Source organism: Morus notabilis, unplaced genomic scaffold (genome assembly GCF_000414095.1).
Source record: "Morus notabilis unplaced genomic scaffold, ASM41409v2 Scaffold781, whole genome shotgun sequence".
Lineage (NCBI taxonomy): Eukaryota > Viridiplantae > Streptophyta > Magnoliopsida > Rosales > Moraceae > Morus > Morus notabilis.
The window spans coordinates 13333-33493 of NW_010363562.1; the positions used below are offsets into that span (position 1 = coordinate 13333).

The 20161-nt window shown below is 33.2% G+C and overlaps 2 protein-coding genes and 1 pseudogene across 3 annotated transcripts; all 3 read right to left on the bottom strand.

The window, feature by feature from the left end:
* Nucleotides 1-2052: 2052 nt before the first annotated feature.
* Nucleotides 2053-4203, bottom strand: LOC21389408 (50S ribosomal protein L7/L12). Its single transcript, XM_010104594.2, has 2 exons — nt 4061-4203; nt 2053-3024 (listed from the first exon to the last, which is right to left on the bottom strand). Exon 2 carries the CDS (start codon nt 2970-2972, stop codon nt 2322-2324), a length of 651 nt encoding a protein of 216 aa, XP_010102896.1. The 5' UTR covers nt 2973-3024; nt 4061-4203; the 3' UTR covers nt 2053-2321.
* Nucleotides 4204-5754: 1551 nt separating this feature from the next.
* Nucleotides 5755-11264, bottom strand: LOC21389409. Of its 2 annotated transcripts, XM_024169794.1 has the most exons (11): nt 11139-11264; nt 10537-10561; nt 9318-10260; nt 9004-9133; nt 8454-8905; nt 8191-8271; nt 7998-8096; nt 7101-7259; nt 6865-6951; nt 6633-6704; nt 5755-6378 (listed from the first exon to the last, which is right to left on the bottom strand). In XM_024169794.1, exons 3-11 carry the CDS (start codon nt 10149-10151, stop codon nt 6046-6048), a joined length of 2247 nt encoding a protein of 748 aa, XP_024025562.1. In that variant the 5' UTR covers nt 10152-10260; nt 10537-10561; nt 11139-11264; the 3' UTR covers nt 5755-6045. The 2 variants fall into 2 exon arrangements, with proteins under 2 accessions (XP_024025562.1, XP_010102897.1); XM_010104595.2 differs by lacking the exon at nt 10537-10561.
* On the bottom strand, nt 10189-16913 carry LOC112092782 (annotated as a pseudogene).
* Nucleotides 16914-20161: the final 3248 nt, after the last annotated feature.

Consider the following 20161-nt stretch of genomic DNA (forward strand, 5'->3'; position numbering starts at 1 on the left):
CAGAGATATATATATATATATTATATGGAGTTTTTTTATACTGAAAATAATCTCTTGATAAAACTATCAAATGCATTTTTAAAAATAATTTATGTATGAGATTCAAAACGTTTTCATTTTCATTTTCATATAAAAAATAAAATCATTTTAGAACGAGTTTCTAACGCAACTATAATATTTTAGTCTTTAACATTTATGCTTCTTTTTCCCTTTATAACAATTGATTATACATTGTCAAACTTCACTCGTTATTTCAAATATTTGGTAATCCTTTTCGAAAAACTGCTTGGCTGAAAAGCAAGAACAAAAGCAAAAAAAAAAAAAAAAAAAAAAAAAAAACCCAAAAAAAATCACTTAATCTTAGTATGCACATAAATTTTATTCTTACAACTAAATATTTTTCTTTTCTTAATCATACTTGCTCCCGAAAAAGGTTCTACTGAGGAGTTAAAAAATAAAAGGCAGTAAATATTTTATTATTTGTTCTTTCATTTGATTACTCTTTATTATTTTTAGTATCTTATTATATTAATGTTATCATTCTTAATAAGAGTTCTCATTACGTTAGGGGTTTTGTTGCTTTCATTTTTGCTAAGAATTCTTATAATGTTATGGTTTTTGTTACTTACATTCTTAGCAATAAGATGTTTTATAAGATATGAATTAAAACAAAACAAAGGTTGGAAAAAGCAAATTAAATCACTCAATGAGAGAACTTCAAAAGTTTTTAGAAAAAAAAAAAAAAAAACATGCAAGCATAAGTGATAACTATTAGGATATTTAGTAGTTTACTCCTTGAACACTTCTTTGTGATTTTCGAATTTGTAAATTTCAACAAATAATAAAGAGTAATCAAGGAGTTTTTTGGTTGGGGAATTCGTACCCCGATTCGAATTATGGTTCGTGGTTCACTACAGTATTTTCTCTCATAAAAAATACACGTAAATCGAAAATAGTTCTTATCTCATAATTCTAATCCATGAATCAAACGTCTCCCAAATGTCTACAAATCATTGAATTTATAAATTTCAATGATTTGCAATAGCAATAATACTCAATAGATTATCTTATTATTATGGATACAGGAAAAAGTATAACAAAATGAATCCTAGCTTAACAGATTATCTAATAGCAAGTTAATACGAGAACATATAATTTATCAGAGAAAGCAAAGCAGTCGTATAAAACCATATGAATTGGCAACCTGGACCGAAGACACGCATATTCAATTGGTATATTAATTTCTTCGATTACAGATAGATACCCAAAAATAAGAAAGAGCCCCATTGGAAGAGCTCATTAGAGAAAATATTTGGGAAATTATTTTGAGAAATTTGAGGTTGTTCTTAGGATTTTAGTTTATTTTATTTTATTTTAGATTTCAATATTAGAGAATATTTTTGAGGCTATAATCTGAAGGAGAAGAAGATTTGAAAAACAAAACCTAGAGACCTGTGACACATCACTAGATTAATTTTTTTCTTTAAATATTTTTTTTTAAAAAAAAACCCTTATTTAAGCCTCCTAAAGTCCAAAATAAGCCATACAAATTTAGAAGTAGAAGTTACAAGAACTAATGACAGAGTAAGATTTAACTGCTAACTGCCAAAGATCATCACTTTTCTTTTTCCTTTTCCTCTCTTTCTCAATTGTTTTTTATTTTATTTTATTTTATTTTTAATAAACACACAAAGAACAAGCACACAAAACCCACTCTTTCAGTTTTCAGGTAACAATAATACCATAACTGAACGCAATGAGGGCAATTTCCCTTTTATTTATTTTCTTGTGCCTGAATTAATTATCAAACTTAATAAAACTAATAATAATAATAATGGCAAGGTGCAGTGTATAAAAGAATAGGAAAGCAGTTGGAACATTAACATCAGCAACACCACAACAGGAATTTGAGAATCATCAAAACATAGAAATTAGAAAATTACCTTATTCACACGAATTTCTTGGCATTATACAAAAAAAAATGATAAAAATTTGAAAAATTACATAAAACAAACCACAAAAAATATATTCCTAGTTTATTTTGTCAAAAAAGGAGCAGAGAAGTGCAAAAAGTTTCCACCTCTATGGCATTCTTGATCACAAAATGTCAACTCAGTCAGTGAACATAACTAAAACTCTATTGCAAAAATCTGAGATTTGTTGTTTCATTTGAATCAAGGTTAGGTAATTTTAAAGAGGCAGGTATGTCTAGAAATCTTAATTAAATTTTGGCAAATACCACAAAAGGGGGAACAACATCCAAGGCTCTCATTCTAGAACAACTTTGGCTCGGACATCCAAGGCAAAACTTTGCTTTGCTCTCATTCTAGAACAACTTTGGCCCCAAGCTCTTTCAGCTTTTCTACTAATTGCTCTCCTTCCTCCTTTGACAGTCCTTTCTTTAAGATTGATGGTGTCTTCTCTACCAAGTCCTTTGCTTCCTTAAGGCCTAAGTCAGTGAAGCTCCTGACCTCCTTGATAAGTTTGATTTTCGAAGCTGCCTCGTATGATTCCAATTTCAATTCGAAGACGGTCTTTTCAGGTTTCTTCTCCTCCTTGGCTGCAGTTGCTGCTTTCGTTGCCAATGCCATTCCAGCTAAGCCAGCAGCTCCTGGTTTCATAACTCCGACACTTGGTGGTTCCGTCATGCCCCTTTTTCGCATAAAAATGGCACCTAGCTCTGCAACTTCAGCCAGTGTAAGTCCTGATATTTCATCAACAAGCCGGAAAACACGCTCAGTTGGAGGACTGCGATGCTCAGAAGGATCAAATGTTGCCGGATCGTAATCAGTAGGAAGCCTCCTCTGATCAAACTCCACTTCTTCGTCCTCTTCCTCTTTAATTGCAGGTTGACCATAGTTTTTCCATAATCCATTTATGTTACCAGGATTTAATGCCACAACTGTAGAACGAAATGGTTTTCTGTAAAACCCATTAGGCAAATGATGTTTCAATCTTAAAACTAAACTCATCTTCGGGTTGAACTCCCTCCCTCTCACCTCGCAAGGTAACAACTACGTGGACCTTCAATCAAAAAGTGCAGAAAAGAATAAGCAATAAGAATAATGTAGGATTTGAAACTTCTACATCCTATTAGTGTGTGTGTTGCAGTTACGCTTAATCAAGAGGGTAACTTAAAGTCTAGTACAAGAAAAACAAAGACTAATTCTGTAAATAATGAGAAGGGGATCGATACATAACAAAAAGCAAACTAGTACTAGAAATTAGATAGTCAAGTGTGTTTAGGCCATATTACTTGCAATTCTGATATCAAAAAATCATTAAGAGCAAACATTTTACAACACCATAATCATACCAATTTCCAACAAATACCAAAAAAACTTTCACAAATCTCACAAATATGAACTTCTAACAATATCCAACTAATTTCAAAGTCAAACTAATATCATTCTTCCAAAAACAGTAAAACATATCAAGAAAAAATCATAAACAGCTACTGAACACACAAATTAAAATAAAAATAGCAGCAATTTTCATAAATATCAACCAAAAATCACAATAGCAATTTTGAACAATCATAAAAATTCCAAAAACATCAATCAATTATGAAAAATTTCCCCAATAAAAACGAATTGCATAAAATAATTTCAATTTATAACAAAAAAAAAATTCCAACTTCAACTTCAAACAAAAACAACAAAACACAATAAAATTGAAGCTCTTTCCATTCCTACAGTCAACAACCGCAAGCTAAGCTCGGGTATAACCTTAACGACAATCTCCCTCTCCTTGTCATTCTACTGTTAAATTCTGTTTTTCCCAAACAGGCCTGAGTGTTCATCGTCCAATGAGCTAAGATTTACATTCAATTCAAAAGCCATATTCAAATCTATGAAATCCCATTCCCATGCCATCAATTCATAGAAGCAAAAAAGAAATGAAAAAGAACAGACACGTTCACATCTCCTCAAACACTTGTGTTTTTCTACCACAAAATCTCAACTTCCAAAGAAAGAACAAAAAGAAAAAGAAAAAAAAAACAGACACACACACACAAATCAAAGATTTCATGAGTGGAGAAGAAGAATAGACAAGTAACCTCAAGCGACCAGGCGAGTCGACTCCACAACGGCGACGGCGACGGAAAGAGGGCGGAGAATGAATGAAGAAGAGAGAAGAGGAAAGGGGTGGGTGCGGTGTGGCGCGGAAAAAAGTAGGTTTTGGAATTAGGAGTTAGAAGAAGAAGATAGTAAGATACGACAGTGTGTTTTAGGCTTGTGTTTATTTATTTATGATTTTTTGTTATGAAAAATGTTTATTTATTATACATTATGTAAGTTGTTTTTTTAAAAAAAATAATAATAATAATGATAAATTAAGCATAAGAGTTCCTTTTTTTTTCAGCAACATTCCCATGTATATAATCTCCAGAATAATAGCATGCAGTACAAGTGTTTTTCTTTTAATTTATCATTATTTTGTATATAATAATGAGAAATTAGGAAAGTAATGAGTAATGCTAGCAACACTAACTCAAATTATAATTTTTATGCATGTGAGTTATCATTTTTTTATTATTAGATGTAATTTTTTATCATTAATTAACATAATAATATTTTAAACATTTATTAATATAAAAATAACAATTCACATATCATATAAAAATACACAAATAGTATCGATACATTATTGAAAATAATACTGTTGTCTTTTTGAAAACACAACTGTTATGTAGAGAATTCTTTCAATTTTTTCAAGGGGAATTCTTTCATTTTGACCGGATTACACTTTTCTTTTTTTTTTCTTTTTTTTTTTTTTTGTTGCTAAATTGGCTGGAGTACATCTTTATAGCTTTAGATGCGATTTTGACCGAGTTACATCAAATGCACTGTCAGTATGATCCATATATTAGGGGCTGTTCGGAGCCAAACTCAAAAAAAAGTAACTCAGTTATAATTTTATTTAAATTTATATTCATTTAAATTTAAATTTGAATTTAAATTTGAATTTGAATTTGAGTTTGGGACTAAAACTCGAGTTTAAGTTTCCTCTTCAACTCGAGTTCAGAAACTCAAACTCAAATTAATGAATAATATTTTTTCTATTCTTAAAAATACTATAACTTTTTCGTTTTAATTCTGATTGAGATAATTTTTTTTCTATGCGTTGACAACAAAAAGATGAATAAAACCCCACCTATATATCCTATTAAAATTTTCCATCAGCATTGAGTTTTTATTAAAATACTATCTAAATATAAATTTAAATTTTGACTCACTCAAACACAAACTAAAAAAGATTATTATCTCAAACCATAACTTAAATGTGCACAACCAAACACAAACTCAAGTTACAACTTCAACTCAAGTTATAACTCAAACTCAACTCAAAATCTACATTCAAGTCACTTAACTCAAAAAGAATAAAAGAACAACCTTTAAAAATACCGGTATTATAAAATGACATTTTTAAGCCTCATAAAAGAAAAAGACCAAGTAGCCGAATTTATTTATTTATTTATTTTATTTTTATCAATACCATACTGTATTCAAAGCACTTGCCATGGTGCTTAACTTATCGGACAACATCAGATGAATTAAAAAAAAAAAAAAAAAAAAAAAAAAAAAAAAAAAAAAAAGAAGAAGTGGAAAACACCATCAACCAATTGGGATCCTTTGTATAAACGAATAAGAAAATTTGTGAAAGTTATATAGCCCCCCGCCATAAAAGCTTACTTCCTTTTCATTGCTAAATTAAATGCTAAGCTAATTTTTAAGGGAGAGCAAAATTTCATGAACCAAGGGAATGATAATGAAACTTTATACAAACTCTGCAATATTTGCAGGCTGCAGGGGACTTCCATTCATGCCTGCGCGGCAATACAATTTTGGGGTTCAAGTGAGAAAAAAAAAAAAAAAAAAAAAAAAAAAAAAAAAAAAAAAAAAAAAAAACTTATTGCTGCTAAGCCCTCCCTTTTGGAAGAACACAATTGGCCACTGTGGAAGTTCATATAAACCTTTTTTTCTGTCTGCTTCTCTAATGCTTATACAGGAGACTGTTCCAAGAAGAGATGATAATGGGTTTTCACCATTGCTTCTTTCCCTTCTTCTTTCTCTTGTTGCTGCCACCCCCGCCGCCGCCATTGCTACCACCGCTCTCCGTGCTGTTTCCAGCCTTGGTTGATGATGGGCTTTCGTTGGAGGAGCTCGCATTCGTGTTGTCAAACACGCCTGATTGCACCGCATTCTGAAACCACTCGAAGAATTCTTCCTCGGTCATGCACTCTTCCACAGACGTTGGAATTCGGCCACCTCTTTGTCCTGAACTCGACGGCCCCTTTCCAGTATTATGCTTGGAGGTTATACTAGTGTTCACATGAAAACTTGGCTTGTGAGTGTTGGCTGGACATCTCATTCCCTGCAAGAGAAATATATATTTTAGATTATACACTCTCAACAAACTATGGGTCATTAACAACTTTCAACACTTCACTGACTTCCAAAACTTCTATCTCTATGCATAATCCAGAACAACTAAACGTTTCCATGCCAAATAATTATAGATTTTTTTACTTTTAACTCAGAGAAGCTCGATTTAGAGAAATCTCGTACTTCACTAAGAAAACGTACATAATGTAAGAGATTATAAATAACAAGAGAAAAGTGAGTTACCTGACAAATATACCACTCTGTAGCATTATATATCTTGCTATCCGCACAAACAAATGCAGCTGGAGCATCCACCTGCAACGTAGAGGACAATGTTTAAATACAGAAATGTGCATTTTCCAATCTTGGGGACAATGCATAGATGATAATAGTCCCTCACAAAGAATGAACTAGTTTGCACATGAGAGAAACAAAGTATCAGGTGTAAACGCCAATAAGTTAAATTTATAGATACCTTTTGCAATAATCCAAAAAAGAAGGGCTGGGAAGATTGTTCTACCCATCCATCCCCATCTTTTGCTTGATGAAAGTCTTTACAATCCTTCAATGAGAAACCAAAAGGAGACATAAAAACAGGCGCAACAACCATCTCTTTGTCAATGTTCTTTATAGAAAAAGCCAACTCCTCAAGTTCATATTCTTCAGGCCAAGCCAAATGAACATAATGCTTTAGGGGTAAATGAAGAAAACCTGGCACCATCTTGCTCGATTTTTTGATTTCCTAGTGAGTATCCAAAGATGAAAGTTGTTGCACTTCTTGCAGGCTATTCGTCTCGAATCTCCAAGTGGGTCATCACCATCAGCCTCACAGTGTGCCATTCCAGGAGTAAAGAAACCATGCTCCCCATTCTAAGAAATGAATTGCATACAAAATTGGAACCATATTAGTTCCCTAAAAAAATGAACAATTTTTTTTTTTTCTGTGGTTTCAGTACAAAAAATAAAAAATAAAAATAAACTTCAACCTATGTTCAAGTGTGCCATTCCAGGAGTAAAGAAACCATGCTCCCCATTCTAAGAAATGGATTGCATACAAAATTGGAACCATATTAGTTCCCTAAAAAAATGAACAATTTTTTTTTTCTGTGGTTTCAGTACAAAAAAAATAAATAAATAAATAAATAAACTTCAACCTATGTACAAGAAGAAGCAACAACCGCATGACCTACCAATAAACCACAAGACCTACCAATAAATCACATGACCTATGTTCAAGTAAAACTTCCACCTATTTTCTCATGCTAAAAATGATCTTTTTTAACCCGTTGGCTAGAAATATTTCACTTCCACCGGTATGCCTCATTTGCAGCGTGTCCGATTGTTCTACCACACATGGTCGACTGAGGCTCAACCATGCCAAGGCACTGTTCTAAAGTTGATTATTTTATTTATTTATTATCAAACATGTGAAGAAAAAAACCTTCTCAATTGTGGTTACATGAGATTGCCATCAGTTGATATTACTTTGTGCCTGTTAATAATCCTCATGGGTGTTCCCCCAAAGTACTCATATAATCCTAATTGTCACTGACAAAGGTAAGGTAGAAGAAAACAACAGGGTGTAACCAAACAACTAAAAATTCGCACCTTTAGTGAAGTGCTTTTGAATCTACGGAAAATGTTTAGTAGTTCCTCCTTTCTCAACTCATCATCATACGCTTTTTGCTTCGCTGAATCAAGTAAAACCTTGACCAAAGAAAATAGAAAGGTAAAACACCACAATCAGGAAAAATAAGCAAAAATTTTATAAAATTTCATAAGATAAATTCAAGCAATTTACCTCATATGCATTCTGAAGTTTCTTAAAAGCTTCTACAGCCTTCTCATTTCCCATATTTTTATCAGGATGGACCAACATTGCCTGACAGTCAACATAAACAAGTTTATTTATAAAACAAGAAACAATGTTGAATGTATCTTTTCGATAATGAAAGTAATAGGGGAAATAACAAAAGAAACATCAAAAGAAGAGCGAGCCATGCTTGACCAATATGACCCCTGAACCTTAAAAAAGAACATGACGAACCATTACAAAGACTATACCTTTTTCCTATATTCCCTCTTAAGTAAAGAAACATCCACGTTATCGTATCGGGACAACCCCAACACTGAATAGTGATCGATGCAGTTTAACAACCGAACAACTTCATCTTCAGAAGTTATATCAGAATCAGCTCCACTGGTTGAAGGTACTCCAGGACTACGATCCGCAGAAAATCCTGGGCCAGTTTCAAATGAAGAGGCATGCACGTTCTCACTGTTGAAGAAACCTGGTTGACCTTGCATACCGGGAGCTTCTTCAGCAGGTCCATTGGGTCTTCTCTGTTGATTCATATTGTTCTTTAGAAAGTATATCAGAATATCGCTCGAGATGAAAGCTAGGTTTAAAGCAAAGATCAAACCAAGCCACCCAGCATATGTCCAAGCACAATACACAGAGTACACAGTGGTGATCAACAGTGCAATGCGTTCACGACTCAAGGCGAATGCCAAACCTGAGTTAATAGAGATTCTAAAGTCTTAGCAAAGTCTGATGAACAACTATATAGAGAATCAGAGATACACATATAACATTAGGAGATAAAAGGAACACCTCCAAGCAAGATAACTAGCACAGTTGTCCAAAAGCTTCCATACAGCCACAAGAAAACGGTTCCAGAAATGGCAACCACTAGAATTCCAATAGTGAACCCAACGAAAACTCCAATTAGAGCAGCTAACGACTGCAAAACAATTGGTCTTAAATTATAGAAAAAGAATTGAAGATATTTACACTCGGCAAAAACACACTATACAAAACTCGATATAAATGAACAAAGAATCTTCATAGATGGTAAAAAATTCAAGTCCAGGAAAAGGTTCTAATTTGCATAACTCACTGCAATATCAAATGAGAAGTAGACTTACCAAAACAACAATGAACTTGAACATTCCAGCCATAGCAATTACAGAGAAAACGCTGCACCATATAACCGAGAAGAAAGATGCCGTCCCCAATCGTAGAAAGGAATCAATTCCCCTTAGAGCACAGTCTAACCACACCATTAGTATCAGAAGCATTATACTCCCAAAATTGATTAACCATTTCAAAACAATGGGATATGCCTGCTCAAACTTTGTTTTGGCATAAACACGAGCATTCTGTATTTTAGTTCTTAGTGTACTAAACAAGGGTCTTTGCCTCTCCATCCATTCATTAGCTGCCTTGAAGGAGGATAATGCCAATGCCCTCAAGTTTCTCAGGACTACATTATCAGAAAACTCTATGCTTTCTAGTAAATTTTGGATATGAAGTTCATTCAACGAGCTAGGTAATCTACTTTTTCTATGGTTTCGACCTTGGTCGTGATGAGGCGTTGAACCATTTTCTTCTGCTACACTTGGACCTTCATTGTTTCCATTACACTCTCCCGAATCACTTCCCAAAGGCTTTGGCTGCTCCTCAGGATCTATACCATTTTCATTCATCTCTTGCTTATCTTTCTTAAATTGCTTCATCGGTTTTTGCTTGCACTTATGCTCATCTCCAGAATTATTGGCTTTGCCCGCACTCCTTCCTAGAGGACTGCTTGGATGGTTACCATTTGGGATTTCCTCCTCTCCAGGAAACACTTTGACTTCACTTGCTTTTCCATGACCCTTTATATCAGGCTGCGCACCCCCTAAATCTGAACTCCGCTTTTTATGGTTTGACGCATGGCGATCAACCCCGTTCTTCTGCTGATTACTTTTCCGAGCCATAACACAACAAATGTTGAACTATAGTTTGGAGGGACTGTCAAGTTATACCATCCCTAAACCAGGAGACATCAAATACCAGGCAAAGCTGCTCACTTTTTCGGAATATAATCTGCCAACAAGGAATATCAAGAATCATATGTTAATACATATAGGCATCCTCAACTCAAAATACTTGAGAGAAAAAGGGGTAACGAAAGTTGAATGACTTCCACATCATTCATGGACTCTAGGGCATGCCAATCAAAGGAACCAAAAAAAAAAATCCATTCGGAAAGGGAATAATTATTTACTGAAAAGAAGAAAAAGAAACAGAAAATAAGCAAAGTAAAACTTGAGGCAATAAAATATCTTAACAAATCATTTAATAAGCAGTGGAGATAATTACCAGTATGTGAGAATTCTGCTGGTCTCTAGGTACATACAATTTGAACAAATTGAGTGAGCGACGACCAAAAAAAAGTGCACAAAAAATTGGTTAAAAGAGTGAGAAACTCTTATAATAAAAGGAAATAAAAAAATCCATGGTCATCAATGTTTGAGCTTTACATTGACATTTCAGAAAAAGAGTAACACAAAAAGCAATGCCAGCAGGTGTATGCCATGCCCATGCATGTTATTGAAATCTTCTCACTAGATAATATCCCCATAAATTCCCCCATTAAAAGAAAAAAGCCCACTTTGCACAAGCGAAAAATACAAAAGCAAGCAAATGAATTTCGATGAACAACGAAAGAAAACAACTGGGCAGAAGTCAAAAACTAAGAATTTGAACCAAGACCCACGAAATGGAAGAATCTTGAATAACAGCATAAACAAACAATTAGGGGGAAAAAAGAAAACCCACTTCGCACAATCAATTAAGACGAAAGAACGCAAATAAATTTGGAAGAACAACAAATGAAAACAGCTGGGCAACAGGCGAAAACTAGGAATTTGAAGAAGAAGAAAATAAAATCTTTCATGGAATAAAGATATTAACAGACATACCTGGAGCTAATTGAAAGTGAGAAACACCCAAATGGAAGAAGAATCGAAAGAGCGTGAAAGTGAGATGGTGTTTGGAGAGGGACGAAAAATGGAAGGCGTTGATGAGCAGAGAATAAAATATTAATATTATTTGTTTGTCCGAATTTTGACAGTGAAGACACACACGAGGCTCTTATGCTCAAATAGAATCCCAAATTAATGTTTTTTTTATTATTATTTTTCTCTAATCCTTTTCCTTCCATTCTATTTCATTTTAAGAATTTTAAGAATTTTAAAAATTTTAAGAATGAGTAAAAATATTCGTCGAAGGTACTACAGGCGGATCCTAATCCTTGACTATTCTGCACAATCTCAACCCGACTAAAATTATTAAAATATAAAATAAAATAAAAATATAAACATATTTTAAAAAAATACAAAAAATTTAAATCTAAAATAAAAATAAGATGTGTATACTTTTTTTAGATCTGTTTAGATCTTTTAATAGCCTAATTTGATGTGTTTTTACTCCCCTGGAAGGTATCATGGCGTATTTTATTTTATTTTTGTGCACTGCTTTTCTCGTCCCTCGGAATTTGGTGGTAATTAAAAACAGGGAGGCCCAGTAATTTTCACAAAAAATAATCTTGTTATGATAAATGCAAACATTACATGGATAGCTTTTTTATTATGCCCAAAAACAAATAGAAAGAGAGAGAAAAAAAAATGACTCACTAATCACTATGGCTAAGATGTGAGTCTAATCGACATAAATTCGAATGGTCAAGACGCAGAGTAAATAGGATTCAGGATTAGAATAAGTTGTTTATTTAGTGACAAGATTCATAATCGAAATCATTCTAAATCTCATTTATACGTTTATTTACACTTCAAATTAGAGAGAATTTACGTAGTAATATAGCCTTTAAATAAATTTTATATCTTTAATTTAAAAAATAAATTGAGTACTTATTATATTAAAATTAATCATAATTAAATATTTATTTTAGTAATAGAGTAATAAAATAATAAATAAAATTGCTTAATTATTTAAAACAATTGTCAAAATTTGAATAAAATAAATAAATAAATAATAAAGTGTTAAAAATTAAAATGTATTATTAATTTTAATAAACAAAATAATGTACATATTTTTTGTATTAAAGTTGACAATAATAAGGCTAATATTATAATATTAGGCAAATAAGATAATAAATATAAGTTATAATTGTTACTTTTGAATATTAAATTTATAAATAAACTATGACTAAGATAGTAATTTAAGATTAATATCAGAAATGAGAGTCTAAATCAGGAATGGGAGCATGAGATTGCCAATCTCATTACTCAATTTTAAATTTGAGTGGGACCCACTAATCCCACTCTTATTTCAAGATAAAAAGAGAAAATCAACATGAGATTGACTCTCATTCTTCACGCCTAATAAGTAAATATGCCAAAAGTCTTAAGCCCCGCAGTTCGGTCCACTCCTTAGCACAAACGGTCAAAATATATACACAAATTTGCCATTACAAGAGCATCTCTAATACAATATTATAATTGACGTGTGAATTACAAATTTTACATTTGAGTGTTAAAAACCCTCCAATACAATGTCATTTTTGGGTAAATTTATCATATGATATACTTGATTACAAAGCGAATTTGATACTTGATTGTTATTAATTTATTTGTTTATTTTTCAATTAATCATTACAACATTTATCTTTTCAAATTATTTTAACATTAAAAATTTACTTTTATAACTTTCAAAACTTAATAATTATTGTATAAAGTAGATTTAACATTTAAAATATAATTATGCATTTGATCACAATATGTAAAATATATGATAATCATACTTTTTTATGTTAAATATACAATTGACATAAATACAAATATCGGAGATGGTCTGACATTGGAAAACTAACAAGTTTTAGATGAGAATTTCAACTTTCGCATTTTCATATAAGATGCTTAACTTCTTAAATGCAGCACGTTCGCAACTTCGCATATATCAAACAAGTGAAACGACAAAGGAGCATAAAAACAAACGACCAAAGACGACTACAAGTTAATGTAAGCAAGAAATTCACATAAACAAGAAGTGATGAGATATGTTAAAAATAACAGTTAGACCTGTAAGTCGGCCGGGGTGGGTTAGTTTTGAAGAAAAATTGGACCGGCCTGCAGGTCTCGGGCTGAGAATGATTTGGGCTGCAACAACATGTAGAATTAGGATACTCATATACCATTTGGGTACCTCAGGTAACCTCAAGTCGGCCGGATTACCTAAGGTAAACTATGAATTTTTTGTAAAAAAATAAACCCTAACTTATTTTTGTTACTTACCTCATCTAAGACAAGAACAAGAATAAAGAATCAATAAGAATTATCTCAAGATTCAACCATTTATGTTGTGTTCGGAAGATTTTTAAACTTATTATCATTATTTTACTTACTTTTTGGGCATTATTTTACCTACCTTTTGAACATGTTCGGCCGGATAGGGGTCTTTCAGATTCATGAAACCTCACACATTATTGGGTTCAGGGTGATTTTTTATAACCCTAATAACAATAGGTGATAGAGACGACAACAAAGTAAAATCGGGGACTGAAGATACGACAAAATATAAAAACGACAAGAGAAAGTAGATAAAGAAACAATATTATGAAACTGCAGGACATACGAAAAACACAAAATAAAGTAAAATCAATAACGGCAAAGAGGACGACCACGATGAAGCATAAATGTAAAGAACGACAATAAGTGAGAAAAACGACGACAAATCATGAAAGAAACCAGGATAATGTGTGAAAATGACAAGAATGAAAAACAAAACCAACGGAAAACGGCCAAACCTTAAAAACCCTTTTATCATGAATCTCATGCTTTCCAAGCTCCCTCATAAAGTAAGGTAATCATACATCTAATAATTTTAAAGCCTTAGATCTACTAGAATTCTAATTACAAATCATCAAGGGAAAGAAGTGCAAAATTACGTCGATAATTAGATAAAATCGCAAGAAAGTGGAGGAATAACACCTTCCTGGCAGAAGAACATGGATGAGCACCAATGAACAATAATTTCACAGAATTATAAGGTGAAAATGCATCAACAAACTGTGAAACAAGCGAACCGACGGAACTAAGTTTTCATGGTATAGTACAATTATCAATAAGCATGAAGCATTAACAAATAACTACCAATTGAATGTTCAATTATTCACATGGAACTTGTCTACAGATATACACCAAAGAAAAATGCAATTTCCAAATAAATGACAGTACAATAAAGCTATAGGATGCATCATTACTAGTGCTCTGTGCCAAATGAAGTACACCATAGGCCTTTAACGTCTTCCGATGGTACAACAATACATGCTTTTGTGTTGCCAAGAAAACAAACTCACCATTCTGACATATGGGGATAATGCCCGGCAAAAGTCCTCTAACACACCTTAGACTCACCCTATCTACCAAACTCCATTCCTCTTTCTCACAGCTCTTCAAAACCCATGTGTTCATCCAAGTATCGGAGATCTGGATCACAGACAAACAACCATCAAGTTCCAACAAATAAGCTCTATTCCCAGACCCTTCATTCACTCCATCCGGCAATAACATCCTCCTCCAAACATCGGCATCCAAATCAAGCGCGACAACACAAGAGCTACTACTACCGGTCAACCAATGAAGCGCCCTATTGACAAACACCACTTGGTTTCTGTTCATTTGGGAGAACATGAACTGATCATCTTGAAGGACACAAACTTCTTCCACTTTGACTCAGAATCAAACACCAAAAACATGAAAATCCCATCAGGCGTATGCCCGAAAGCTCGGTGATGGGGGGCTAATACGACATTGAACTTTTGAGTGGACAAGTTGCAGGCCAATCCCATAAGAGCCGCCTCACTGTCGGGGTGAAACTGGGTGACGGGCCTCACTCTACTCCTAGGAAGAATCTTATAATCACCAGTCATGGGATTGAAGACATAGTAAACATCCTTATCAGGAATACTAGAGCAACACAACAAACCATCACAAGAGGTTCTAACCATAACTCTATCCTTCAAGAAATTCAAGGAAAATTCAGAGACCCCCAATCTATTATCAACACAAATCAAGCTAGATTTCAACTGCGGTTACTTAGAAATCTCCACCAACAACATGGGATGCCTAATGAATGAACTAGTTCCCTTCTCATTGTTTCCTTTGTTCCCTCACAAAGAATGAACTAGTTCGCACATGAAAGAAACACAGATTGGGTGTAAACGCCAATAAGCTGTAAATTCGGCTCTAAAGCTCAACGTGCCTAAGTCCGATTCGGCCCGGCTCAGAATTTTATAATGCGTTTTTTAAATTTTTTTAAAAAGAGAGCATTTGGGTCAGCTTGGTTTAAAGATTAGAGTCGAATTGGACGGGCTGGAGCAGGGGAGCCGACTGTGAAGGGCCCAAGCAAAATTTGTAGTTATAGAGAACGGGAATAATAGAGTAAAATAATACGTAAAATAATATAAGAGATTGCATCTATTAATTAAAAAAGATGGTGATTCACATGTCATATCATTTAGTACACAAAAATTTTAATTGAAATTAGTGTTCATAACATTATTTTAAATCATATATAATAGTAAAAAATTAGTCCTATCAGTAAGTTCTACCGGTAAAAAAGTTCTACACCACCACAAAATAATTATTCTATATATACACACACAGACACAACTTATAAATGTGCGAATTTACCGTTAAAACTATATATTTACAATTTCAAATGACTTCCTTATTCTTGTGGTCGTAAGAGAGTTAGAAGGTTAAATATCATAATTACCGATCAAATTAATGCCGTTATTTTAAGAGTGAGGCTTAACTATCATTGTCATACCCAGAATTCTCACATACTCGTTGGCCAATGCATTTTATGATATTTTAGCATCATGCATATGATACATGAACACTTAGTCGTTTTATATACAGTTATTTGTCATAATGGTATACTATGTAATTTGAAGTGAATTATATGTTTGATATGTTCATTATATAGGCGAATGACTCGCGGTAGCCCAAGAGAAGGATCTAGTAAGTTGGGAAATGGACAACAACTTGTTCTTAATGATATTTACAAGAATTACTAAGTGAAAAGTAAAATATGGAGTCCTAATGGGGCTTTAAGGGAAGTTTAATGAAAATGTACATGTTGGTGTGATGTGTGAAAAGGTTTAGACTTGAGTTAATGTGCCAAAGAGACTACTTAAGGTGATTCTAAGGTTGAAATAAGGTTAAGAAATGGATGATGATAAGGGTTTAAGGATCGTGTTACTTTAGAAGCCCTAAATTAAGCATATTTTGGTATTCGAGTTTGTGGAATCAAATTGAGATTTTATTAAGGTTCTAAAGGAATTATGGATCCTAATAATTAGGGTAAGAATGAAATAGAAAGTGATTATGTTAGATGTTTAAAATTGAATGAAAAGTATGAGAGATGTAAAGTTAGGATTTGTCACGTACTGAAATTTTGGTGCAAGCTCATGCACCAAATTTAGTAGGCCAAATGATTGGCTAAGACCTTGTTCATACTTTGGAAATTTGTGTGAGTGTTGTGTACAAGAGAAGGCGGTGAGAGAGCTGCTTAAGGTGATATTAGATTAAAGGAGAGGAGAGTACTTCATGGTTAAGTAATTAAGGTGCCTACTTGTCTCTTTAAAATGTTAATCAAGGAGGTGAAGGGGAATCAGCCCCAAAACCTTCTAGTCCAACCCTCATCTGGTTCCAAAGTGCTTCTCCAGCCATTTCTTAAGAAAACCAAAGCAATTCTAAGTGGTTTGATGAAGGATTACTCATAGGAACACCAAGAGATTGAAACTAATGTAAGATAAGGTGAATTTTATGATTCTAGTTTAGTTTCTCTCAAGATTGGTGATAAATCCGTGCTCTAATCCTTTGGAATTGTTTTAGGGTCTGCTCCAAGAGTTTATAAGATGTTTAGGAGCTAATCATTTGAATTGGAAGTGGGAGACTCACAAGAAAACCTAAACTAGATCAAGGTAAGGGACAATTTTGGTTTGGTTTTGTTTTGATGATGATTCAGAAGGTTTTATTTATAGTTAGGTCATGATTTTTGAGATATGAGATCTTTAATATGTTAGATTGAAGCCTATAAAAAATATTGGAGCTAACTTAATTGGAAGATGGTGGTTTAAAGCTTGTTTTCTTGGAGCTGTCCAGATTCAGGTCAGTTTTCATTATGCTTCAGGTTTTTATTTATTTACCTAGCCTACGAAGCTCAAATGAAGTTGAAAGTTTGAGGATAACTCACTTTATATGTTGACTAAATGCTCCCAAAACCGTTTTGGAAATGTCTTTGTGGTTTGGGAGTTATGGTTTTAAAATTAGGGCTAGTTCCTGAGAATTTTGGTAATTTTGTGATAATTTTCTAATTTAGGGTTATTTTGTGATATTAAGCTTTGGGGAGTATTAAAATGTAGGAGAAACTCTGGCAAAATTTTTAAAAATGGTTTGGAGGGGTTTAGAGGCCATTTGGGCCGTTTTGGGGTGGCTGGGTGCACAATGCTACATGTTGTGGGCGCCCAACATGCTGCAGCAAGCCCTGTGAACGCAGCATGGGGCACTGGCAGCCCTGCGCACCCTATGCACACTGTGCAGCCCTGTGCGTGTTGTGTGCGCACGGTTGGTGTCTTGGTGCCCACATGCTCGCACGGTTGAGCCAAGTATGCGCCAAAATTGGATATTTGACCTGTTTTTCTGATTTTTAGTCATTTTAAGCTGTTCTAAGTTTGAATTTGACATTTTTAACATATCTTACCGAATTTTGCTATTTTCAGCCAAATGACTCTTTTTAATGGAATATTTTTTTTAAAGTAAAATCTTTAAGTTATGGAAAATTTGGAAAAATGGTGTTTTTAGAGGCGTTAAATGAAAAGTGTAAGTTGTTGAACCATTTTAGGCTATAGTTTGAGTTATTTTAGAAGGAAAGGAACGAATTCATTAATCACAAAACTAATGATAATACATTTAAATACCCAACATTATAGTTGTTCACATCGGATCCACAAAGAGGAACCCCGAAGTCATACTTTCTGTCATATGGTGCGAGGTAAGTAGAATATCACCCGTATCATCATAATAATTGTGCAAAGTACATTTGTGATACTTGATTATGTGATGTATATGTATAATGCATAAAGTATGCACATGGTACAAAATACAAGAAAATGATATATAAGGAATGAGTTGATAAACATTCGACAAAGTAATAAAAGGAGTGATAATTCGTAGTGATTAGTAAAGAGGCTAGAACAATCCTGATGGGAATAGTAAGGACCACTAAGTCTCTGAGAGACATATGATATTTACTTAGCCACAAGGTCTGAGACCACTAAGTCTTTTGGAGACATATGATATTTATTTGGCCACAAGGTCTGGGACCACTTAGTCTCTGGGAGACATATGATAATCATTGTGAAGGCCATAAGGTATGGGACCACTAAGTCTCTAGGAGACACATGATGCTATTAATAATGGCCACAATGTCTAAAAGAAGAAAGAAAATGATATAGCCACGACAATTGTGCATACAAGTGATGAAATTAAAAGGTAACAAAGTGAATTATTAATGTTATACGAAATGGAAATGGAATGATAGGAAATGCTGAAGTTAAGATGTGATGTTATATGTTCAAATTACTTATTCATGCATTTATTTTACTTACTGGGGTTTAGCTCACTTATTTATGGTGATGCAAATGAAGACACATCCTGGCATTACATGTACATTGTTTTGGTGGTTGGCTGGCGTCATCCTTAGTATCCGGACTTTTGCATATGGACGATGCTGGCCTATTTGAGGCAATGAGTTACTAACTATTTACTGTGCTCTTATTTTTGTTTGTAAGAATTGTCGGATCTATTTTTGGGATATGTATTATACTGTATATATGGGACATCAGTCAAAAGAAATACTAAAATCATGTTTTTGTACCATTGCGCAAAGAAAGTCTTAAAAAGTTCAAATTTGTCCCACATTTTAATGTTACCAATCTAAAGAAATCTCAAGCTAAAGTTAAAAACAAGTCTTCAAAGAATAACAACACCTAGCATAACTTGGTAATTTTAAGGTTAGACTAGGTGGGTGTTACAATCCTAACATCTAGATGTTTGTTTGTTCTGTCCCTTCCTTCCATTAATTTCTTCTTGTACAACGTTAATTAACATTGTTTATCAGTTAGGCAATTATGTTCGACATATCATCACAATGAATGAGGATTAAAATATATATGAGAGAGAGAGAGGCGTATGAAACATGTAAAGCTATATTCAAGTAGGAATCTTCTAATATGACTGTAGCAAAGTACTGTCCTCCTAGATAGCTAAGCCAACAATGGTAGTGGTCAAATATACACATGACAATGGTAATATCCAATTTGTACTTGGTTAGGTAGTGAGAGGGGTAGTCGGGTGGAGTGAAATTCTGGATCATCTTGATCTTGGAGGTGGCCTGAAAAGTTTTGATTAAAAAATGGAAATCAATTAATTAGTTTGACAAACAATGTATAAGCAAATTCATAACTAGTAGTTAAAATCAAATTGTACACATCAAGTCCCTAAATAATGAACATGCAGAGGTAAACAACAGAATAATTAAAATAGTTTATTACTATAGATCTAGTGATGCTATACAATCATACAAATAGATTACCCATAAATATGACAAACAGAAATTACGACTACAGAATTAAAAGTATGTTGCTATAATAAGTTTTGGTGATTTCTAACATATACACCACTTAGTAACACTACTGTTGGCAAGAAATTAATGGTAATTAATTAATGCTAGACTCTAATATAGGCCAAAAGGCAAACACAAAAAGGAAAAAGTCTTCTTCAGTTACCAATTTCAGACCTTGCCTATAATTATATTATCATATTATAATAAATATAATTATATCAATATAATATAATATATAATATATTATAAAATAATAATTACAATATAATATTATAATTATAATATTATATTA

Coding starts and splice junctions, on each gene's coding strand:
- LOC21389408 (XM_010104594.2), bottom strand. CDS start 2,972: ATGAGTTTAGTTTTAAGATTGAAACATCATTTGCCTAATGGGTTTTAC.
- LOC21389409 (XM_010104595.2), bottom strand. CDS start 10,151: ATGGCTCGGAAAAGTAATCAGCAGAAGAACGGGGTTGATCGCCATGCG. Junction 8,272..8,453: donor AGAGGGAATATAGGAAAAAG/GTATAGTCTTTG, acceptor GTTGACTGTCAG/GCAATGTTGGTCCATCCTGA. Junction 7,260..7,997: donor TCAAAAGCACTTCACTAAAG/GTGCGAATTTTT, acceptor TTCATTTCTTAG/AATGGGGAGCATGGTTTCTT.